The sequence below is a fragment of the Vulpes vulpes genome, chromosome 3, assembly GCF_048418805.1.
Source record: "Vulpes vulpes isolate BD-2025 chromosome 3, VulVul3, whole genome shotgun sequence".
Classification (NCBI taxonomy): Eukaryota; Metazoa; Chordata; class Mammalia; order Carnivora; family Canidae; genus Vulpes; species Vulpes vulpes.
In genome coordinates, this window is record NC_132782.1 from 104,971,779 (window position 1) to 104,997,193 (window position 25,415).

The 25,415-nt window shown below is 47.6% G+C and overlaps 1 protein-coding gene across 2 annotated transcripts in view; it reads right to left on the reverse strand.

Annotated features, from left to right (window-relative positions):
* Positions 1-20,815, reverse strand: part of SHISA9 (shisa family member 9) — a 279,211-nt gene extending 258,396 nt beyond the window's left edge. For both annotated transcript variants that reach the window (XM_072753828.1, XM_026002966.2), the window contains exons 1-2: positions 20,022-20,815; positions 7,204-7,331 (exon numbers count right to left, since the gene is read on the reverse strand). In XM_072753828.1, the coding sequence (XP_072609929.1) occupies positions 7,204-7,331; positions 20,022-20,707 (814 nt within the window). In that variant the 5' untranslated portion in view covers positions 20,708-20,815. The remainder of the gene's footprint in view (positions 1-7,203; positions 7,332-20,021) is intronic.
* Between the last annotated feature and the right edge of the window lie 4,600 nt (positions 20,816-25,415).

The window sequence follows — 25,415 nt, forward strand, 5'->3', positions numbered from 1 at the left end:
CTTTCTTTACAAATAGTCCTACAGCTGGTTTGAAGCACTTTGGAAAAGCAATGCAAATCTAATTAGGCAATACCATGTGGCCAGCATTAGTAGCAATTTCTGAAAACAGCCCAGGAGGTGGAATACAGAAAATGGTAAGGTTTTTTTTTTTTCTTTTAACGGCTCTGTTTTTCTGTTGCTTACACACACACACACACACACACACACACACACAGACAAACCCTCTCACACACACCCTCATGCATACATAATCTCATTTTCTGGATGGAAATACAAGACATGTTTGAGACCATACAAATTCTTATGGGCCTGGTCCACCACTGTAAATAAAATATTAAAATCAATATTCCTAACAGAACAAAAGCTCATGTGTTTCAACGGGAATTGAAGAAAAACATAACACAGGAACAAATGTCTAAGAATGGGACAGCTGCTCCATCAGAGCTATTTCCTTGGGAAGAAATTGACAGATTCTTCAGTTCTCATTTGCATCAAAAACATTAGTAGTAACAAACACACACACACACACACAGATTGTGTTATCAACTGACACACAGAATGAAAACATTTTCACTTTGAAATATCAACTATACAATAAATTTGTGCTGGTGTGTATCATCGTCCCCTCTTTAATGGACCACATTAACACTAATGATCACTCATTCCACTAATAATCATCATAACAACCAACATTTATATGTTACCGGCCATTATGCTAAGTTCATTATATGTGGTAGTGCATTTAATCCTCTCAACAATCTTGTATTTTACTCCTTTTATAGTGTGGGAAACTGAGGTACAAAAAATTAATTTAATTTTTCCAAGATTACATAGTTATAGGTGACAGAGCAGATACCCAGTTCAGGTATGACTCTCTGCTAAGCATATATCCCCCACTCCCTCATTGTACTACCACAAATTCATATTGGACATGTTTAGTGGCCATCATACACATGTCAGAGACTCATCTAACACAGAACTCTTGATCTAAAACCACACAAAATTGACTCAAGCCATTGTATTTATCTTTAGTTACAAACATTTGTAACTAATCCAGTCATAGATCCAACCCCTAACTTTGATTAACTCTATAATTTACTGACCCATGTACCAAAACCATAATAATCATAGATCTTCAGATAGAGCAGTTTTAGCCTGCCTGACTGTGGAAAAGAAAGTTTTCATTTCAGAAACATGAGTGTTGGTAGCTGTGGCTTGGTTGAAAAAAGTGAAAGCTTCACATGAGTTAATTACCCAAGTTCCCTCAAAACTCAAAATCCCAACGGTCCTTGCTAACAGGTTCCACTGGGCCTCTTATGGAACTTGAGATTCATCCATCCATGTGTGTGTTTGTTCATTCAACAAACATCCATTGAGCACTGTGTCATTTCGTTGGAGATACAGGGGTGAATAAACACAATCCCTGCCCCCACCCTAACAAAGCTCCAAATGCCAATCCCTACCCCACTTCTCAAGTATGACCTTCTTCAAGAACTTGCCCCATCATAGCCATGAGAGGGGCTAAGACACTCTCCACCCCATCCAACTGATTGAACCAGAGACAGACAGTTGATCCAGGAGAAGCCAGGCCACTGGCTGGTCAGAAACTACATTTTTTCTCCCTGATTAATATGAACTAAAAGACACAGTGATTAAGTGTATAAAAAGGCAAAAGACAGTGATGCTTTATTACTCACACTACCTACTGAAGTCCCAAAAGTACCCTGATTCCTACTCTTTCTGACCCTGGATATTCACCAGAAGATACCCTCATGTGTATCTAATAAAACTCAGGCTATGTAATCAGATGGACCTGGGTATGAATCCTATTTCTTCTATTAACTAGGACACTGTGGACAAGATCTTTGATTTTTAATTTTATGGTGGATATTTTCAAATATACACAAAGACAGAATGAACCCCCATGTACTTGGCCACAATAATATTTTCTACTTCTGTTTCCTCTGCCATCCCCTACAATTTTATATCTTCCTGGTGATTTCTAAAGTAAATCTCAGTTATCATGTCAGGTGAGTTTCTCAGGTTCCATGAATCTCAGTTTTCTCCTTCACAAAACAGGAATAATAATACCCCTTCCACGGGCTTTTTCATTTGCTGGACAGAAATGTATGGGGCTGCTGCCGTGAGCCATAATATGCGATGCCGCTATAACAATACAAAACATTTGCTCTCACAAAGTTTACATTGTAGACATAAATAATGAGGAAGATAATATCAGAGGGAACAGAAGTTATGAAGAAAATAATGGGAGAAATGGAGAACAGTAGGTGACTTGGGAACAAGAGGAAGACTAGGAAGTCATCTCCCATGCGGTGACTTTGGGGGTAAGATGTCAAAGGGTAGAGGCCTGTGAGCAGGGTTCTGTAGGCAGGAAGCACAGCAAGTACAAAGATCCTGAGGCAGGGATTTGAGCTGGGCTGTTTGAAGGTTGTTTCCAGTGTGAAATGAGCTGAGGCATCCAAAGCTTTAACACAATACATGGCACATAGCAAGTGCTCAATAAAACTTTAGTTATTATGCCTCCTAAGGAAGGACTCCACAAGATGTATGATGGAGTGTGTTTTGGAAAGAGCTCTCTTTCCTACAGTTTCAATCAATCTTTGGGTTCACCTAGCATATCCTTTATCAACTTCAACTCCTAGCGGGGGAAGACTTCCCCATTCTGCAAACACCTGTACCAGAAGGAGAGGTCTTACAGTGTAGTGATTAAAACACAGACCTTGGGGTCTGACCAGCCCTGTTTAAATCCCCAGTGCCACCACTGAATAGCTGTATGAGCTTTGGAAAAGCCATTTAACCTGAGACTCAGTTTCCCCACCTTTATGAGGTGAAAATAACAGTACCAACCTAATAAGGTTTTGAAGATTCAATGTGTTTGGGGTTTAGAATGCTGTCTATATAAGTAATTGTTAATATTTAACTACCTTACATAGGTTTTATTCTTATGTACCTGCCCTGATTAGGAAGTTCCCCCAATTTTGAAAAGATATTTGGGAATATCCCTCCCAGTGCCTCCAAAAGTCAAGTATATGACATCCAGGTGCCTTGGTAAATATGAATAAATGAATGGAAATCCATTTGGCCCTAGACAAGAGCTGCACGGCATCTTTCATCTGGTTCCTTGTAAGCCCACTTGGGAATGGTCCTGGGGCAGTAGGGAGTGGGCTGAGGCTGGAACAGGAGCCTGATCTTTCTGATGGATTCTGTGTCCTGAAACATCAAGTCAGTACTTCTCCTCAGTTCGGGGTGAGATCCCTGCTCAGATTATGCTGCTAAATAAATAGAGTAACGTCAACCCAATTCCAAAGAGGGGTTGCATGTTTGCGTGGAACAGGAGGGTACTCTGTCCCAGGAGTCCATGTGAGAGCGCAGTCAGTATAACAATGGGTTCTATTCCAACAGTGACCAGGTGAATAACTTTATGTGGCTGTTTTTATAGCCACTGGGAGACACTTTTTATACCATGGCAATAAAGGCTTTATAATTGCTACTGACTTATTTAGGATTGTTTTCAGTCTTTACCACATCATTAAACAATACTGCCAACCAAAATTCTACTATCAAGTTTGCAGTACTAAATACAATGTAGCTTCCTGGAGTGCATCCTGGAACAGAAAAGGGACCCGAGTGAAGAAACATAGTGAAATCCAAACATTATCAACAGTTTAGCTAAAAAATAATGTACTAATGTTGATTTCTTAGTTGTGACAGGTGAACCACATCAGTGTATGATGTTCACATTCAGGAAAAGTGGGTGAAGAGTATACGGAACTCTGGGTGTTATCTTTGCAACCTCTCAGTAAATATAAATTATTCCCAAACTAAAACTGTATTAAAAAAAAAAAAGTGCTGTTAACACAGACAAGCTGAGAGACGTTGATCCAGGCTCTCTCCTTGTATCTACAGCACTCACTCCCATCTCCCATCCTTAAGACGAAAGGGAGCCTATATTTACCCTGCACTCCCAGAAAGGATGGGGAGTGTCACTGGCAGGCTGCGAGGCTTGGGTGGGGGAGACAGAAGCACGTTCATAGCACTTGAGGACAAAATGTGCCTTCAAAAGCAAACTATAATTACACAGAAGCCGCGGAGCATTTGCGAAAAATCACTATCTCATCTGAATCTACATCCTGTTCATCAAAGAGGTCGAGGCCCTTTTGATTATCAGACTAAATATTTTTAGGCAATATCACTGAATGCCTGGAAAGAACATGAACAGCTCCAGCTGAAGAAAAATCCGTCTTCAGATAAAAAGGCAAGTCTTGCATATCACAGGAAAAAATCAACCCTAGGAAATTTATAAAGGAAAACTGGCAAAAATTTCCCCCACACTGAAGCTTTCTGTCGCCTCCATTTGCCTTTACCCTAGTCCTTCCCCACTCCCTTCCTTCTAGATGACTTTTTATTCTCTTAGCATTTGACCAAAGTATAATGGAAGGCCAGAAAGGGCTCTAGCACGAGTATTAAGATGAAGAAAGAGAAACAGATGGAGAGGAATATTCTCCTAAAACTATGTCGAGTGGGTTACTGGATAGAGACAAAAGAAATGACATTCAAGTTCTAGGTATTGAATTCTGGTCAAATCTGGTCACTTGAATGTTTAGTGAAGAATGCCCCAACAATGGCATGATGGGTATATCACAAATGGATACGTCATTCTTTCCATTTTTTTCTTATTGTAAATCTTCATAGCACCTAGAATGCTCAGGAAAAAGGTTTTATATTCAATAGGTGCATTCTAATTCTGGCACCAAGAGCTGATCTAACTTCTCAGTTGGACTGGATTCTTTCTCTCCTAGTTCTCTATGGGTCAAAATGGGCACCTGCATGGCTTCTTGAACCCCTGATAACTGATAAATACCAATTATCAAGGCCTATCGTCTCAGTGAACTCCCGAAACATTCCTTCTCTTGAATATGTAGATTTTCCCTGTGCCTATAATATATAAATAGCTCTTGTGAATCAATAAAAAAAAGACAAAATCATTACAAGGAAGCCTATCATGACTACCAGGTACTGAACAAGTTATAGAAATTGAACCAATTAATATAAATCTGTAGAAGAGCTGTATGCTTTTTATTTTCCAGATGTTACGAAGAATTCTCGGAGATATGGACTAGATCAACCCAGCAGCAATATATAAAATTAACATCATATTCATGCAAGAATGCAATGTTTGCATGCACCTGGAATTCTCTCCTGTAGTCTACCAGGAATGCTCCGGTCTACTTCTTCCCAGAATATTACAAGACACATTTTTTAATTAGTATAAATATCACAGATTACTGAGAGATTCAGATACAAACTAAAAGCAAGAATCATAAATAAACCCAGTTAGTGCCTCACAGGAGCCTTCTGAATTAGTGCCTGGACACCCATCTCTGAGCAGTAATTTGTTTTCAGTACAACTTTAAACAAAAGTCCCGTATTGAAACAAGATTCATTAATGTTCCTTGCCCTTTTGCCTGACACAATGATGAAACGTGGGTGACTTCAAAGAGTTTGTTATTCCACGTTAGTGCTGATTCAAACATCATCCTAAAGATGGAAACTTCACGAGAAACTTGTTAACAAATCACCTTGTAGAGCCAGGGACTCAACACCATTTCAACTTTGTCTCCTCCATGATCATATTCACTCACATGCAATGGCTGGAACCCACATACATCTAGGTTCAACTTATTTCCCAGTGACATCTGAAAGAGAATGTGCTCATTTCCATGAAAGCCAGAACTGGGCTCAGCAATTGCCATGTCAAAGTTGGTGCAATTTACCGTATCTTTCAGGGCTGTGAGATTTGGTCATAAAACTTCCAATTGCTGATGTATTTTGCTCTAAGATGTGGCTATTTCTCATGCCACTCTACGACCTGGCACATAAATAAATAAGGTTGAATTATTTAATACAATGACACCTAAGACATTCTGTTTGGTAGCCCATTTTCAAACTGTGTAAACATTGACTTTACAAATATACTGCCACATTTTTTCCAAGGCTATGAAAAATCATCACCATGCATGATCAGATAATTTGCATCACCTATGTCAAATACCACAGATTTATTCCTCTACTCATCCAGCATAAAAATTTGTAGCCAAACAGTCCAAAATGATGATTCAGCAAATAAAACACCAGTGCAACTCTCCTCGTGGAGCTTCAGCAAAGGCAACACAGACTATAAAATGTGCAATGTTTTTAAGAACCTCCAGCCACAACTAAATGCATCTTTTAAATTGTCTGGCTTTTGTTGTTTTAAACCAAGCCCTCCACATTACTTTAATGGGGGGTTAACTTGAAAACATAATTGCTAGGAATAAACACGGTAGCACACTATTGTCAAAAAACTAAACAATCTTGCTTCCCCCCTTCCCATTAGCCAGTGCATCAGCTCCATAAGGTATATTGTATATAACCTTTGAAAGAAAAGAAAAATTGAGGGAATATACCAAGATCCCCAAGTATGCTCTGTCCACTAAAGAATACCTATTGAAATATAATAGCAAATGTAGCATTTTTTCCTTCCTGGCAGAAAAATGGAGAGTATTTGCTACTGTTGAATCACATATACACACCCCAAACCAACAGAACCACAACGGAACACCCCACACACAAACACACATGTGCATGTGCACATGCATACACATACACATAGGGTAGTTTGTGATTTATTTTTGCAAAACTCTATGAAAAAGAAATCGAATTCTTCTGAACTACTATCTGTTCATTGAAAACAGCGGGGAACCTAATGGTCACAACTGGTCTACCTCAAGAAGGAGACAAATAAGCAAATGGACCATTGGTTAACCAATTTCCCAATCAAGATGAATCAATACAATAGGTTATTGGATAACAGATTAACTATCTAAGACGAATCAACCAAGTAGCCCAGTGGTTAACAAGGTGGGTGAACCACCAAGATGAACCATCCAAGAGGGCCATTAGTTAACAGAAGAACCCACCATAAGAAACCAACTAAGTGGATCACTCTTTAACAGAGAAACAAACCAAGTGAAAGCTGATGATGCCAAACACAGCTTCATCCCAGAGAGATGAACTAAAACTTTTAACTAGTCAACAAACAGAAAAGTCTTAATGAACCCAAACAGACCATGAAATCTAGACACATGACCACCGCACGGGTCACCAAGAGGGGCTGGAAATGGACCGCACGACTATACTTACGAAGATTATTTATGGGGGTTCTGGTATCCATGTTTTCATAATGCTGGACATGAACCACAATGTTGAGGTCCCTCTCCATGTGGTCAGTGTTGCAGTGGCCCTGTGGCCTCATGACATCTGCAAGGGCCCTGAAAGAAGAAAGAATTTAAATCTGTTCATTCCAAACACAATGATTGGCACCTGCTGTGCTCTGAGCACTGTGTTTATGAAGATGAGGCCCCTTACTCCATGGAGCTGCCATTCTAGCTAGGGGTGGGAGGGAGAAAAAGACATAAGGAAGTAAAAAAGATCACTGCAATTAGAGGTTACATAAGGACTTCATGCAAAACAGTCCACATGCTCCTCACAATAGCTGCGTAAGAGTGGGATCACCCACCTCACAGAGTTGTTGACAGGATTAAATGAAGAATATATGTAAAGTGTCTGCACCCCACAGACACTTAGTCCCCCTTCATAGCTAATGCTAGATACCACAAGTCATGTACAGCAATGACCCACTATTAGCAACAAATAACATTTATAGAGTACTTACCATAAGCCCGCCACCTTGCTAATCACGTTATGTGCCTTAATTCAACTAAGTAGCATATGAGCACCTTATGAGGTTTATTACTCCTTCTTTGTGGATGAGCAAAGGCTCAGAGAGGTGAATTAACCTGCTGAAGGTCACACAACCACTTGTATAGGGCTTTGAACCAGAGTCTGTATTCATAACTCTGTATACTGTGTGCATGGGGTTTCCTACAGCTAGGGAGGATTTGGTGTGAGCCATCCACACCCCATGTTGTAAGTAAGTACCCTTCTTAATCAGTAGCTGGGATGGAGGGAAAGCTCTATCTGAGTCACCAACTGTGTTTTGGGCTCTTCCCATTTATCATCATGTTTAATCTCCTTGACGCTCACCCAAAGATTGATCATCTTCTTAGTATTATTCGACAGATAAGAGAGCAAGTGGAGAGGTGTTAAGTGACTGTATTAGTTCCCAGACTGCTGTAACAAAGCACCACAAACCAGGTGGGTTCAAACCACAGAAATTATGGTCTCACAGTTCTAGAGGCCAGAAATCCAAAATTAAGTTGTCGGCAGGGCTGCACCCCTTTGGGGACCTACAGCGACTCCTCCCTTGCCTCTTCCTGGCTTCTGCAGGTTGCTGGAAATCTTGTCCATCACCACCTAGTGTGTCTCCTGGAGTCACTGTCTTCCTGTGAAAATCTGCCCTTAAGGACAGCAGTCATACTGGGTTAGGGGGCCTACCCTACTCTAGGATACCTCGTCTTAAATCATTACATCTGCAACAATCCGATTTCTAGACAAAGTCACATTCCAAAGACCACAAGGTTACGACTCTAAAAAATATTTTTTTTAAATGGGTAGTGGTGGGGGCAGAGATGTGATAGACAATTCAACCAGAACAGTGACCTTCGCAATTAGATGTAAAACTGAGTCAAGCAGCTCAATGTTTGCACACTGATCAGAACGGAGATAGCTGTCAACCAGGTATCACACCTAAGGTCAGACCTCACTAGCACATTTACTTCTCTTCACCTACGCTCCATCACATCTCTGTTTAGATAGGATTATCCTTGAACAGTATATACTATTGTAGCTATAATTGCACAGGTGTGTATCTTTGACCTGAGGGGCATCTTTACTGTAAACCTCAATCTGTTTCTTTCTCTTTGCACAACACGAGAGCTAGCCGTACCACTAACTGTGAATCTCCTCCATCCAGCAGTTTCATGGTGAGAAGCTGCAGGATATCAGCCCTGCTTATCCATTTCCCTGATTATGGGCACCTAGATGATCAGCACACCTCCCTGCCTCTGTGCACAACACAGCAATAAGCATCCTGGTCCACTCCTCCTCTTGGACCAGGGAGAGTTTCTCCAGCATACTGCCACACGTTTATATACATCCAGGTGCTCTGAACAAACCAGAACCCTCTGAGTCCACATCAAGGGAGACAGAGAAGCAAGGTGAGCATTTGAGTGAGGCCCCCACATACCACCAATGACTATAAGAGGCCCGGCTTGCTTGCTGAAATTTACCCCCCTGTAGCACCAACTCTCAAATAGCAGTCCACCAATCAGTGGCAATAGCATCCCCTGAAAACGTGTTAAAATACAAATTTTCAGATTCACTCAGACCTACTGACTCAGAAACTCCAGGGGCAGGATGCAGCCACCTGATTTTTCTGCTGCACATTCAAGTCTGGGACTTTGTTCAGGTCACAGAGGGCCCAAGCTTTGGGAAGTGGTTGCTCACTGGGCAATGAGACGATGGCCCAAGAACCACAGCTGGTGAGAAGTATCAGATGTGAGATACAGGGAACACAGCAAGGGTCGCATGTGAATTACAGGAAAAGATTGAGTCCTCCAAGAGACAAGAGAATAGCAACTGCTCCCATTCATTCATTCGTTCATTCACTGAACAAATCTTTATTGCCTACTCTGTGCCAGGCACTATTCAAGGCTCTGGGAATACAGCAAGATGCAAGACGGAAAAGGTCACTGCCTTCCTGGAGCTTATATTCTAGGGGACAGGATAAGACATATGTATATTAAATAAATAAACTAGGGCTGTGAAAATTAAATACATAAAAGGAACATGATCAAGAGACACCAGTGCATAACGGCATTATTCCCAACAGCCAAAATGTGGGAAACCACCCACATGAACTAATGAATGGATAAACAAAATATATGTTATGGGATGGAGTATATGATTCGGCCATGAAAAGCCATCAAGTACTGACACGTGCTACAACACGAATGGAACCTGGAATACTAACACTCCCATAAAGAAGCTAGGCCCGAAAGGCCATGGAGCATATGATTCTATTTATATGAAATGTTCAGAACAGGCAAATCCATAGAAAGTAGATGAGTGGTGGCCAGGGGCTGGAGAGAGGGATGACTAGAGAGTGGCTGTTGAACGTATATGGACTTTCAATAATGAAAAGGTTCTGGAATCAGATAGTGGTGATAGTTGCTCAACTTCATGAATATGCCAAAAAATAACTGAATTGTACACTTTTTTAAAACTCTAAATAGACACAGAGAGAGACAAAGATAAGGTGGTCGGGAAAAGTTTTCCTGAGATGACACTTGAATTGAGCCCTGAACAGTGAGGAGTTGGTCACATAAACATGATGGAAAGAAACTTCCTGGCAGAGGGAGCAGCGAGTGCAAAGGCCCTGAGGCAGGAAAGAATAAGAATATTTGAGGTACAAGAAAAAAGGCCAATGAAGATGAAAGATGGCCAATCAGGAAGGGAGCATTCAAGGTGAGGATTAGCCTACCCATTTTATGCGGGGGAAGAAAATGCTCAAGTTAAGTGCTTATCAGTGCAGAGACCAAGATACAAACCTGAGTATCTCTGAAATCAGAGTTCAGCCTCCTTCCCAGTTCTGTGATGTAAGCAGAATTTGAAACTCAATAGGACAACAGGAAAGGAGCATTTGGGGGGAAAGGCAGATGCCCTCTAAAACCTAATTTGCCTTTTTTTTAACTTCTAAACAGGTTCCTCATCTTGAGCTTCAGAGGATCTGGATTTGAATAGAAATTTTGTTTGTACATTTTTCTTGAGCAAGAAGCCATAGCTTTCATCAGTTTCTCCAAGGAGTCCCCCCAGAATTTCAAAATATTCAGGCTTTTAAGAGGTTAGCAAAGTTACCAGGACAGCTACCAGAAACATGGTCAACACTGCCTTCTGCAGACCCCTTGGGCTTCTCCTGAGTGCTAAAGTTCTTAAAAGTCCTGCCCAGAAGCCAATGCTGCTTTTCTCCCAAAGCAGCCCCTCCCCAAGTATGCAGTGGAAATGAGGGTTCTTTTAAAAAACCTCCATAAGGACACCTGGGAGGCTCAGTGGTTGAGCATCTGCCTTCGGCTCAGGTCATGATCCCGGAGTCTGGGGATCGAGTCCCGCATCAGGCTCCCTGTGTGGACCCTGCTTCTCCCTCTGCCTATGTCTCTGCCTCTCTCAATAGATGGATAAAATCTTTAAAACAAAACCCAAAAAGCAGCCTACAAGGTATGATCCATTCCCTCCAGAGACCTCATGAAATGATTCGGGATCAAGAAAGGAAATCCAAGAGCTTCCACGTGTGATCTTTAGTCATTAAAGTAAGAAATCAATGTAGTGTGTGTGTGTGTGTGTGTGTGTGTGTGTGTGTGTGTGTAGGGATGCTGGGGCCTTCACTTGAAATGCCCACGCCTGACAGTGAGAATTAGGAAACTCAGACCAAGGAGGGTGACTGGCAGTTGGCACCATCACTGGGGTGCATCACCTGTACTGCAGCCAGGTGCACCCTGAAAGGGGCTATGAAGATAAAGTTTCTCCTTTTAAGTAGGCTAAGCATCACTCAGCAGGCACGTGGCTTAAAAATATCCCCCACAAAATAAAATAAATAAATAAAATAAATAAAATAAAATAAAATAAAATAAAATAAAATAAAATAAAATAAAATAAAATAAAATAAAATAAAATAAAATAAAATAAATATCCCCCACAGGAAAACCGCAGCCTGGAGACAACACTGATAGAGCAAGCACCAGAGCACAATAGAGTTGACTCTCGCCTTCTCTTCAACCACTAGCTTGTCACAAGGTTAAAAACAATGATTGGCTATTCAGATCAAAGCAAAGTCAGCCAAAAAGAATCACAACTCTCACGAGAAATATTCAAAATATAGACTGTTTATTAATGATGTGCTTCATCCTCAATCTTTGCGATGTCAGCCAATGATCGCATGATGTCACCATGCTTAGCAACTAATTTTAAAATATTTATTGTACCTTCAGCTCAGTTTGAAATTTCTGTTCTCATATATGTCCTATAATGTACCTAATAGCTGTTTGCTAGTATGATCCCATATTTACTAGTAAAAACAAATGTGCATGCATGAGGGCACATGCTAAAAAACACATTATAACACGTAACCAAAAAACTTAATAAGGCAATGGAAAGAACCAACTATGCGCTGTAAGCCAAACTCCCAAGGATTTGGCCTCTATTTGTGGCACATGGTTTGGGTGCTTCTTAAACAATGTGCATTCATGTTACTTAGGGGTCTTGTTGAAATGCAGATTCTGTTTCAGTAACTCAGAGGCAGAGCCTGAGGTTCTTTTGCTCAAGCTCCCAAGCTAATGAAAATGCTGCTGCTCCACAGGTCACACTCTGAGTAGCAAGATCCTAAGAGGACTATGATGGTCAACTTTAAGTGTCAACCTGACTAGGCCACAAGGTGCCCCAATATTTGGTCAAAAGCTGTTCTGGATGTGTCTAAGAATGTGCTTCTGGATGACATGAGCATTTACATCAAGAGACTGAGGAAAGCAGATGGCTCTCCAACATGTGGGTGGGCCTCATCCAATCAGGTGAAGGCCTGACTATAGCAAAAGGCTGACCCTCCCCTGAGTAAAGAAAAAGAACTTTCCTACCTGATAGCCTGCAAACTGAGACATCTGCTCTGCAGATTTCAGACTTGCTCATGGCAAGTCCACATAATGAAGTTCCCTCTATTATATCTCACATAGGTTCTGTTTCTCTGGAGAACCCTAGCTAATAATACAGGTACCTTATTGAAGAAACTACTTTTTCTTGATATTCGTTAACCTGGTTCAGAGCAATTATGTTGAAACATTGCCATTTTTAAGTGCCTGAATATTGGCAATTTTATAAAGTTCAATTTAGTGTCAGCTTCTTTCTAGATGTACTTGTATGTTATTTGTCTCGGGCCATTTGACAGTTGGCTCTATGAGTGTGGGAATTCTGTTTGTACTTATTCACTGTTCTCTTAGAGCCCCCAAAATAGTGCCGGGGTGCCATAGTTGCTCAATAAATACCTATGACATGAATAAGTGAAAGAATGAATGAATAAAAGAGGAGATACTTTCTTATGTAAACCAGGATGTCAGAAGCCAGTACTCCTCTGTGCCAGATACTGTTCTGGGCACTGAGGATACAACGGCAGAAGAGACTCTAGTGTCCCCACACTCCTTACTGTGGACAGTAGGCAAGGAGACAGATAATAAACTAGCAAACCACTAAATTAGTTAATTTTAGGCTATAATGTGAAATGAAGCTATTAACATCAGGCGATGGGCTGGAGGGGCGGGGGGGGGGGGCGGTCACTGAGCCTGGGTGGTCAGGGACAGCTTCTCAGAGAAAGGGACACTCGAGCTGAGGCCTGAATAGCGAGAGCCAGCATGTGAGGTCTGACAGAGGAGAATTTGAGCCAAGCCAACACAACAGCCCCAAGGTAGCAATGAGCTTGGCATATTTGAGGAACAAAGAGAGAATGCTGCATCCTCTTACTTTCCAATTACAGTGAGCAAATAAAAGACCCCAACATTTCCAAACAGAGCTCAGAGTCCCAGCACCTTGCTTCAAAGCTTCCAGGAGTCCCAAGGTCTGAACTGTGCTCTGACATTTAAACACTTGAATAGGATTCCTGGGCATTTCCTCTTGTATCAGAAGCATATTTTATTTTTCAAGAACGCAAGGGCAATGGGCATGAGATAATTTTCAGAGTGGTGGTCACACAGGTATAGACGAAGCTCATTAAACTGCACTTAAACTCCAAACTCAAACTCCTTTTTATTATGTACACTATACCCCAATGGAGGTGATTTCTAAAATGCAAGGACTCAAGGGCACCTGGGTGGCTCAGTCCATTGAGCATCCAACTCTTCATTTCAGCTCAGGTCATGATCTCAGGGTCATGAGATGGGGCCACTGTGTCAGACTCTGCGCTGGGCATGGAGAGTCTGCTTAAGATTCTCTCTCTCCCTCTCCTTCTGCCCCTTCCCTCCCTCCCTCCCTCCATCTCTCTCAAAAATAAATAAATAAATAAATGCAAGGACTCAATGCCCAAAGAGAAGCAAACATATCCTGCAAGGAAAAAGAATTTATAGAGACTTTTCCATGGCCAACAAGATATGCATGCAAGGGCTTCTCCAACTCGGGGATCTGGTTAAAGCCATAGGATAACCACAGATGTACAAGAAAACAGGGAAGTTGGAAGAAGAAAAGGGAAAAGAAGGAGGGACATTCATCACTTGATGCTATTTCTTTGCAAGGGACTCCAGCTCTTCTGAAGCATGTTTGAAAACCACACAGGACACTGTGCTATGTAATTTGCCCCTTGGATTTCTGATTCTGTTTGAAGGTGGGCAAAATAATGACATGTGCTCCCTACTGGCTTCAAGTGTACAGAGCTTCAAACATGCTTTTCTGCCCCTGAGGTCATTTCTCATCAATACCTTCTCCAAGAGGGCTGGCCCTGCCAGGGGCAGACGCAGAAAACATTCCTGGTCTTGATCTTATGGTGGCTCCTTGAACTGGCCCCACTGCATGTGTGGCCATTTGCAGAGCATCAAGCACTTCTTTGTGATCTGAGAAACAGAAGTCCTGCACAGGTCCGCTCAAAGGCAGTGCAGCCTAGTGGTCAAGGACCTGTGCTCTGGCCTCAGACTGTCTGGGGTTTGAAGTCTGACTCCTCCTCTCCCCCGGGGCTTATTCATCCTCATGGAAAGCAATCTGTGCCTCTCAAAAGGCAGACTGTCATGAGGCCTGCCTCACTGAGGAAGGACCTGAAATTGAGAATTCACACACAAGCTTACGGCAAGATAGCAAACCCGACGAGCATTCTTCAACATCACCTAGGCCACCAGTTTGCAAGGCTTTTCCTGTGGCCCCACGTGGGTCTTCTATTCTGAACCTGCCACCTCCTCTTGTTAAGTCAGAAGGAGTCAGGAGACTCGACCCATGTCACATAGCTGAAAAGATGTTAGCAGAGCAAGGGCCAGGCACGGAGTTCCAGACTACAGCACTTACCCCTTCAGCAGATGAGGGGTAGAAAATTCGAATAATAAGAGTGAGTAAGAGTTATAAGGAAGTTCTGGGCTAGGAGTTTCCCAAGCCCAGGCTCAGCAAAACGTCCCACAAGCCTATGCCATAAGGATCATCATCGTTATATCATTTTACAGACAAGAATCTAAAAACTCAGAGAGGTGAAGTAACTTTCCCAAGGTCACACAGCTATTCAGTGGTCGAGCTGGATTGAATCTCAGGCCATCCAACCAGAGCCCGTGCCACTAAGGTCAGCCTGAAGGTATCTCCAAGGACTGCAGTTTACTGAATGAACTGGGTTGGGGGGCGGAGATGGAGGTGAACCTGTGAGCTTCCTGAAAAAGAAAGTCACCTCTCAGCACGGCAGCCAGCAGTTTCCGTGTGAAAATGCAGGTCCAGTGTGGCCAGACCTGCCCAATATCTCAAGAGAAGTCAGAAATCTAGATGTCTGTGTGAAAACTCCCCGCTTCTAAATATTGGCAACTGGTTCTAAGTTGATTTTAAAACATGATAGAGAAGAGAGACCAGAGAAATTTCACAGCCAGATGCAGGGAGTCTTAACTGGATCTGAGTTTGAAAACCCAAACTCTAGGAGACATTTGTTGGCCTGACTGGGAAAATTTTGATATGATTGGTTATTTGATGATATGATGGAATCTCCGTCCTTTTTCTTGGGTGTGATACTTGGAATTGTGTTGTGTGGGAGAGTGTCCTTGTTCTCAGGAGGAAGTGTCATGTCTGCAACTTCTTTTCAAATGCTTCAGCCAAAAAAACAAAGGAAAGGGGAGGGAGGGGGGAAGAGGAGGGAGAAAGAAATATGGGGAGAGAGTAGCTATAAAGCAAATATGACAAAATGCTAATAATTGTTCAGTCTAGATGAGTGTTCTCAACTGCGGGTGATTCTACACATTGACGACATGTGGCTATGGCTGAGGATTTATTATTTTTGTTTTACTGTCACAGCTGGGTTGTGGGGTGGGTGCTACTGGCATCTAGTGGGTAGAGTCCAAGGATGCTGGCCAACACCCTGCAATGCCCAGGAAAGCCCCCCACCAAGACTGAGCCAGCCCCAAATGCTGGTAGTGCCGGGGCTTAGAAACCTTGAAGGCCATACTGGAGTTCATTTTTATTATTCTTTTAAGGTTTTGTTTCATGGGCTTTGTGTGTGTGTGTGTGTGTGTATTTAAAATATTTCACAGTCAAAAAGAGAAAGAGAAACTTAAAAAATCAGAATGCATGAATAGAGAAATACATTGCAGACCAAAGAAAACATGTCTGCATGCTTTGGTGACCATAACTGGCCACCCTCTGCAGTCTCTTCTTCCACTACATCGTGGCAGGATGGAATGTTCCCGGGTCTGGTGAACGAGTATCTGTGGAGTTCTCACAGTACCGTGGGCAAGAGCCCCACAGCTCCTGGAATCACGGACTCTCCTGATTTCAATCCCAATCAAGCCCAGAAGGAAGCAGGTGACATGCCCAGGACTCTGAGCCGGAAAACCCACATCACAGAGGCCTGTTCTGGGATCCTACAAGTGCACGGGTCACAGGAGCACTTGGTGACATGCGGACAGCAAGGGGCTGTAAGTCTTCCGAGACTTGTAAGTAAGATAAGTCCTACTTATCTGTGAGTCAGATAAAATGAGAACCTCTCATCTCAGTAACCCTCACGGCCCAAGACAAAATAAATTAAGAGGCTGCGGCCAGCACATTAATTTCACCTGGAAGCCACCTTGGAGCCTCTCTGAGGCCAAGCTGGGTGTGCCCGCCCCATCCAAGCACCTCTTAGCCCCTACAGGCAACAGCTAATGAGCTCGAGATGATTACCTGCATCAACTGCAAGATGCATTTGGACGGTCCTTGGGGCAGCCCCCAGCACCACAAATACACATAAAGCTCTACCTGTGCAGACAACACACAACAGAAGGCACATACCAGAGTCGTGGTGGCATTGGACAAATTCATCCATCCCCAACCCTGTAAAATAGTCCCAAACTCCAGAACAGTCTTTCTTAATGTGTAGGCCACTTTTTAGGGGCCAGAGAGGCTGTTAAATGCGGATTTCTAAGGGCTCATCCCAGACCTTATGGATTTGGAATCTCTCTGAACACAACACAAGAATGTGCGTTTTGCATTTTAGGAAACGCCCCCCCAAATGCGCCCTGAAACTGAAAACACAGTTGAAAACCAGGTGCCGGGGATTGAAGTTTTTCTGTGTGACCTTGGGCAAGCCATGCAAACCGAGCCACGATTTTCTCATACGTAAGTGGGAATTAACAGCACCTGTCTCATAGCTGTGAGCACTACATGAGAGGATGTTTACACACACATGCACTCACGCATGCATGTCCACACGTCTACATACACACACCCCCTACTACGGTGCCTGGCAAATGTTAGTTCCTTTTCCTTAACAGTGATTGGCCACACGCTGGAAAGCCTAGAGAGCTTTACAAAAGTACAGAGGCTTCACGAAGCCCTAGAGAATCTGATCTAAATTGTCTAGGGTGGGGCCCCTAGCAACATGATTTTTTTTTTTTTAAGCATTCCAGGCGATCCCAAACAGCAGTCAGGGTTGAAAACCAAACCATGGAAACTGCCCATAAAAATCAACTATTCTTGGGGCTTCTGGGTGGCTCAGTGGGTTGAGCCTCCAGTCTTGATCTCAGCCTCAGGTCTTGATCTCAGGGTGGTAAGCTCAACCCGGGAGACGGGCTCCAGGCTGGACATGGGGAGTGGGGGGTGGGGGGGGGGGGTGGAAATCAACTGTTCTGTCCCTTCAAGAGAATGCACTTGCACTGCATTCTGGAACTCCCAAAATGTGTACAAGGAGAAGCCAGTGCGGAGGCTCCGTTACCAGAGGACTGGCTACCTGGAGATTTCACCCCCAAGCAGTCCTTTCCTGGTACCTGCTGAAGAAAGTGGCTGCAACCAGCAGAGCCTAGGTGATTCTTTTTCTCCTGACAGAGCTGCAAGGGGGCAGGACAGGAAGTTGAGTCCCTTCTGGGGCCCTTAGGTCTGCAGTGGAGTGCTGTCTCCACAGGGACACTCCGATCCAAGAGGGCCTGGAGCATCACCTTCTCCGACAGACGTCCAAAGGGAGCCACCCACCCTTAGCTGTCACCTCCCCACCTGCCTTCTCCGGCCCTTCCTACCCTCCTCCACCCCCACCCCAACACCCAGGAGGGCTCCTTTCTGCGCTGGTTTGCAAGAAAAAGGCTCAGTGGGCAGAGGAATTAAGCTGAATCTGCAAGGCAGCCTTCTGATCCCTGGTCCCTGGGTGACTCGCTCCCTCGCAAGGCGACACCCGCTGCCTGCTGCAGTCCTGCCTGGGCACTCCTCCCTCACCTTGTCACAGACCTGGGGAAGCTACAGGGATCCGCGGGGACTGCGGGGACGTGAAACACCCGCCGGTGGGGCTGGCGACAGGGCGTCTTGGGGGCGTGGGGGGTGCAGGAGGTGGGTGGGGCCAGCATGTGACTCTTTTAGCGGGGCAGGGTTTCCTGTATACCTTGGAAGCTTACTTTGCGCTTAGGACCCCAACATCCATCTACACCTCCCCGCTGACCCAAACCAAGAGGAACTTCTTCACCTCTTCCCCCAAATCCCTCCCCACGGGGGGTAAAAAAAAAAAAAAAGTCATCGGATACTCTGCGTATAAATAGAAAATAATTACTAGTGAGGTGGTAATGTTCCTTCGCCTATTTTTGGTGGGTCTCTTTGTTCAGATTTTTTAGGCAGGCGCACGGAGCGCGTGCATCCACACGCGCACACAAGGGCCCCCGCCGGAGGTGTGGGGAGGGTGTGTGTCTGTGTGCAGGGGACGGGGAGAGGAGGGGGGCCCCAAGGCGACCCCGATGTCCACACTCGGGAAGAAGATCCAGCGGGCGCCCAACCACCCAGCTGCTGGAAGACCGCCTGTCGCTCTTCAACCCGGTTGGCCCCAGACCTCACGCCTAACCCTGGCCCCAACCCTGCGGGGTCTGGGGGCTGCAGCCTCCACCTCCGAAGTTACTGGGTTGTGCAAATCAATTTAGACACTTTTTTTAAGGGGGGAAAAAAAAGCAAAAGGCAAATAGCTCCATTAATCCCCAAATGCCTTCTCCCATCTGCTGCGACTTGCTCGCGCTGGGACTTGCATAATGAATAAGGCAACCGGGAAAGTTGACGAATCAGGGTGTCGGGGGGCGGCGTGGGGAGGGAGCGGGGCGCCCGCCCTTGGAGTCCGCGCCAACCGCGGGCTAGGGGCGCAGCGCGCAGCGGAGGCGGCTCTCCCCCACCCCCCACCCCCCTCCTCCCGCTGCGGGAGGTGCAGACCCGGGAAAGAAGCGAGGGGTCTGGGCGGAGGGAGGCAACCGAGGTCCCAGTTCCAAGGACCTGGAAGCTCCGAGGGAGCGAGGCGGCCGCTCCAGGCGAGGCTTTTGTTCTAGCCCTCCCCTCTTTCCACCTCCCTCGCCTCTTTTTCGCGAGCGGTACGAGTTGCAGGCGGCACACACTCCTCCCTCCTCCCTCCTCCCTCCTCCCTCCTCCCTCACACACGCGCGCGCGGGCTCACACACGCCCCCCTTCCCTTTCGGGCTCGCCTGCCCTGTTTACCTAGAGCCCAGCATCTGGCATCCGAGCGGCGGACCCCTCCCCAAACCCCAGGACTCCGGGGCCGCGGGCTTCCCGGGCTGTCTCAGGTCCACTCCAATCCTAGGCAAGGAGGGGGCGGCGAGAGGGTGAAGGGGGCAGAGACCACACACACACACACACACACACACACACACACACACACACACACACGCTCGAATCCACACCTGTGCGCAGCCCAGCGCCCCCTCTCCGCGCTCCACGACGAAGTTGGCTTCCCGGGAGACCTCCCCCGGCGGAGACGCGGCGATGGGGGCGGAGGGGGGAGGGAAGCGCTGGGAGAGCGGCGCCCGGAGGGGAGGCGGAGGGGGGTGGGGGGGGAGGCAGCCCACCTGGACATGTGCTCCCTTTGGGGCCGGTGCGCTTTCTCCAGCCCCAGCTTGGTGAAGATGCCCACAAGCACCATGACGGCCACCACCCCGCAGATGATGTAAACGATCAGGTTGGTCTTGTCCTTGGTGGGGTCGTGCAGGGGGTCGTCCTTGCGCGCGGGGGGCTTGCCGGTGTTGAGCCAGAGCGGAGTGTCGTAGTTGGTGCAGGTGCTCTGGTTCAGTCGCCGCTTCTTAAACGTGCAGCAGAACCGGAAGCCACAAGTCCCGCAGCAGAAGATAAAGTCGCCCGAGCTGCAGTTAAACGGCGGGTCCCACTGGCCCATGACATCGAAGTAGCCGCGGCAGAAGTCCGGCGTGGGCGCCCGGGTCGGCGGCGCGTCCGAGACCCCCGCGCCCTCGCCGGCCTCCCCGGAGGCGGCCCCGGAGCGGTTGCCCCCCGCCAGCACGACCACGCCGCCCAGCTGCGCCAGCTGCCCGTGCCCCGCTCGCTCCTGCGCCCGGCACACGCGGGCGCACAGCTCGGTGAGGAAGCAGCCGAGGAGCAGCCGGAGGACGCGGCGCATCGTGTCTCCCAGCCCGGGCTCGGCCGCTCGGCCGCCGCTGGAGCCGCTGCAGCCGCCTCTCGAGGCGCGGCCGAAGCTGCCGAGGCTGCTGCCGGGGGCTGCGAGCCGCCGCGGGCCGCACATGCAGGGGGCGGCGCGGGGCGCTCGGTGGTCGCGGCCACGGCGCGCGGCTCAGCCCGCGTTCGCCTCCAGCGCGCCGCGCGCCCAGGGGCCGGCCGGGGAGGAGCGCGCCCGGCCGGGCGGCGGGGGGGCGCGGGGGGGCCGGGGGAGGGGGCAGGTCCGGCCGGCTACGGGGGAGGCGGGGGCCGGGGAGCGGGGGACAGTCGGTGCGCCCGCGCCTCCCCTCGGCCCGCGGCTCGGGACTCGCCCGCCGGGTCCCTGTCGCCTCCCCAGCTCGCCAAGTGCGCTGGAGAGCGAGCGAAGCAACACTTGTGGAATGAAGGGAGGGCAGGAGCGGAGGGGAGGGGAGGGGGAGGGGAGGAGGGCGGGCAGAGGAGGGGAGGGTGGAACGGGCGCGAGCTCGAGAGGGGCGGGGGCGCGGAAGAGGTGACTCGGGCGGGCGGGAGCGAGTCGGGGGGCGTGCGGAGCCGAGCTCGGCGGGGGCCCGGGGAGGAGGGAGCTCCGCAGCCGCCGGGGCCGATGGCAGCGCCGGGGCTTCCCGGCAGGTGGAGGACGCCTGCGGGACCTCCCGCGCCCTCTCCGGGCCGGAGGCGCGGCTCCGACCTGCTCGGGCGCAGAGGCGGCCCCGCCCGTGGCTGTTTCGGGCGTGCGTGCGCAGGAGCTGCGGCTCGGGTCTGCCCTCCCGGGAAGGGGTGACCCGGAGGGGCTAGGGACGGGCTAAGTGGCTCCCCGTCCTCGGCGGACGGAGGGATCGCCCTTTCCAGGCGCGAAGGGCCACCTCGCCCTTCCCCCCGCCTGCGCCCCCCAGCCAGGCGCGCCTCCCGGACGGCTCCACCGCCTGGGACGAGCGGAGGACCAAGGCTGAGCCGGGAGGCGGGGCGGCAAGCCCTGGGCCGGGGTAAGCACCCCCGGGAGAGGGCCGCGGGACCAGCTCCATAGTCCTAGAAGCTCGGGGGCAGCGGAGACGCAGCAGCCGAGGCCGAGGCCGTGGCATGCCCCACGTCCCGGAATGTCCTTCCCCGGACTCCCCTAGGCCCCCGGACCTGCCACTTTCTGACCCTCTACGACCTCGCGGCGTTGCCCGCGCTCCACGGGAGGGCACACCGCGGCGCCGCCTCTGCGCGCCCAGCCCGCTCTGGTGCAGCGCAAGGCCTGGGCGTCCAGCCTCAGCCTCGGTCTCCGGAGCCCCCCGCCCCCCCCCCCATCCTCACCCTCCTCACCCGGGGCTGCGGAGTCCGGCCTTCGCCCTCCGCTTCCAGCTCCCCGTCGCCAGCCAGGAATTTCCAAATCTGCCTTCGCCGCCCAGCCACGGATTCCATCCTGCCATCCGTCGGCCCTCTCCCATTTCTCCCACTTCTTCTTTCCTCTGCTTGAATTTGACTCCAGTAGCCCCCAAAACAGCATTTGCACCAAAACTGCTACACCGAATTTAGATCTCCACACGCCCCTGCGTTTTGTTTTTAATTGCATTAACTAAGTATTCACTTTGCAGGCGGCTGGGCGATTTGCAGGGAAACGATGGCTCCACCACCCTCCCCTCCCCTCCCCTGGGCTGCGGTCAGGGGGCTTCTCAGGGCATTTTCAAAGCACCAAAAAGTTGGGCCACGAATAAAATGACACACTCGGTCCCCTTAACTGAAAAACGCCGGGGTGAAGGGGGGGCGGGTATTGGACTCTGTTGCAAGTTTTCTCAGAACCAGAGGGAGTTTGGCTAATGGTGCCTTCTCTCCGAAGAATGTCACCTACTGTCTTCCCAAAGTCTAGCAAAGAATGACCCTGTTCCAGCAAAAACAAAGCAGGCCCACACTGATGGAGCATACCCAGGAGCATCCCGGCCCTAGAAGACCCATTGAATTACAGGCTGTACTTTATCCCAAACCCACCTGGACAAGGTGTGAGATCGTTTAGTCTAAATTCATCAGATCCATCATAATGGGATCCCCAAAATAGGACCGTGTGGCATGTCTGTCGACCCACACCCACAGCCACTGTGTGAGTCTCTACAAACACAAGCATTGGTGTGTGAGAGCTAATGATAGCTGACATTTATTCGGTGCCTGCAACATGCCCACTAAGCTTGTCTTTTCTAAAATCACCTCCTCACAGATGCTTAGAGCAGTGCCTAGCATCTAGCAGACAATCTGGGAATATTTGCTAAACCATTTGAGTGACTGATCTCATTTAACTCTATCTGCTAGGTAATGTAACGGGGCCCACACAACAGAGGGAGACATTGAGGCCCAAAGCAATTAAACCAGTTGCCCACAGTAGCGCAGCAAGGAAATACCGCGGTTGGCTTTTGACCCAAGAAATTTGACTCCTGGGCCTGTGTTCTAACCGCTGCAGGTAGTGCCTTCCTAAAATAGGCCTCCAGACTCCCTATCCACCTGATGTTATATTACATATTTGCTTTCTGTCTCCCCACATTGAGATGGCAAACTCCAGGACAGAAAGAGGCCATGACTCCTCCAAGAGTCTCCCAGCACCTACCGCAGCACTGGACGTGAGGAGCACTCAAAAGAGGAGCACTCAAAACCATGCTGAGGGGTTGGGATATTTCTAAGCACTAAATCAGATTCTAGAAGGGCTGCTCCAGCCGGTTTGCCACAGTCCGGGAAGCTGAGCCTCAGAGAGGTTAAGGGCTTTGTCCAAGGTCAAATGGCCAGGAAATGGGAAAGCCAGGGCTGGCTGCAGACTGCTAGACTCCTCATCCCTGGTTTCCTAATTCCCACCCCACTGCCCCCCACTGCACTCCACTGAGGCGCCTCCCTGCCAGCATCAGGGCTGGGAGCTTAGAGCAATAGCCTAGTAGAAGAATAGGTCAGAGACACCTTCCCCCAAGAGCTGGGGGTTTTCAGACACTTCTAAATTTGATTTAAAAACAAAAACAAACCTTAGCAAAAAGAGACAAAATCGAGACAGAAAAGCCCATTTTAGAATCTGCCTCCAATCTCTGTAAAATATTGCCTGTCACCAGGACATTTGAGTCCCGTCCTCAGAGGAGACTCACTCTGGCTGCTGTTCCCCGCTTTAATTAACAGAGACTGCCCCCTGTTTGTGACAAGGAGAGTGCAGGGATCCTGCCTGGGAAAGAAGCAATCTATGGGGCATGGCTTGTTCACCAGACCCCAAACCTGAAGCCTGCTATCCCTGTGCGCTTCACCCAAACCAAATTCCCTCGCTGCTCCTGCCTGCCAAGGCTGCCGCTGGCCCTCTGGAATATTCCCCACACCTGTTTCCCAAGCCTCTGAGACACATTTACAAGAGGGAGGAACCACCTAGGTTTATCTTTCTCTTTAAAGGAAGAAAGTCCCCTCCTTCTGGGTATGTCAACTCAGTCAATAGATTCACTACCTCCTAATAGATGTGTGATTACTGAGGACGTGTCCCCGTTTAGAACGTGCCATTGAGAAAGTCTCTCTTTCAGGGCTCCTAGGGGGAGGGGGACGGTTTATAAACTTCCTAATTGAAACACCTGGCAAGTTCATGGAAGATGAAATATCATCAAATACCACCCCACACCACCAGCCAAATGAATTCATGCAAATGCGTTGAAATTAAAATGCAGCTCTTAATGAAAGCACTTTCTATGAAAGAGATGATGACATTATTATTTACAACACAGGCACTTTTAATATCTAAAGAAGAATCTCGTTTGCTCTGGGCTTAATTATGTCAGACTGCAGTACAGCTTGCCACAAGACCGCAAAGGTACTCCCCAACAATTAGGGGAAGGCACAGACTTACAAACAACGTTCGCTTACCAGGACTTGCAGCCGGTGTCCATAAGCAACTCAGCAAATTAGATTATGTGTGCTGTGGGCCCTCACTTGAAGGCGTTGTTTGTTAATAAGTCCTCATCAGGTGGCTTTTAGGGTTTCAAAAAGGTTTCTTAGCAACTGTTAGCCTTGAGACCAAAAAAAGAGTGAGAGAGAGAAAGAGAGACAGAGATAACACAGAAGCTGTTGGTTTGAAACCTTAGGAGTCCCCCAACCCCACCCCAGGGTGAAAATCAAAACTGGATGCCCATATACAGAGGACAAGGGGAGACCAAAGAAAGGGAGCAGAACTCTCCAGATGGACAGGTGGCAGGGGTGATAAGCAAGGGAATTTACACGGCTTGTCCTGCGCCCTGCAAGACAAGTGGTTCTCTGCACCTGTCTACCAGAATCTTACAAGTTTATATTATAGGGAGGCTTCGACGAGGGTCAGTAGCATATGGTCCAGATGGTCTTATGAGCACCTTGCTCTCTCAAGGCTGCATCCTTGAAACAGACTCCTAGTGCCAGAACAGTGGGGGGAATACACATTTCAAGGACAGGGGAGAGGTGAGGAGCCTCCGATTGCCCATGTCCAGCTGGAGGGTCAGCCAGAGGTTGTGTCCCCTCCATGCCTTCCTCCCACAGAAGCCAAAATGGGGCGAACACCTTGCCATGCTCAAGCAACACACTGATTTGATAATATCTTATTCTCTTGTCTGAAAAGATCAAGGATACTTTACTGAAGAAATGAAGTGGATCTGAAGTATGGTTTCCCCAGACTACAAGAAGTACATGAGATGATTTTGGTGGTACCCCAACAAAGAGTTTTTTTAAATAGTTTTATATTTATTTCAATGTGTAACAGAAAAAAAAATAGTGGCACATCAGACACATGACTTTGTGGGCATAGGTATTTAAGGTGTACGTCAATTTAAAGGCAATGGAAGAAA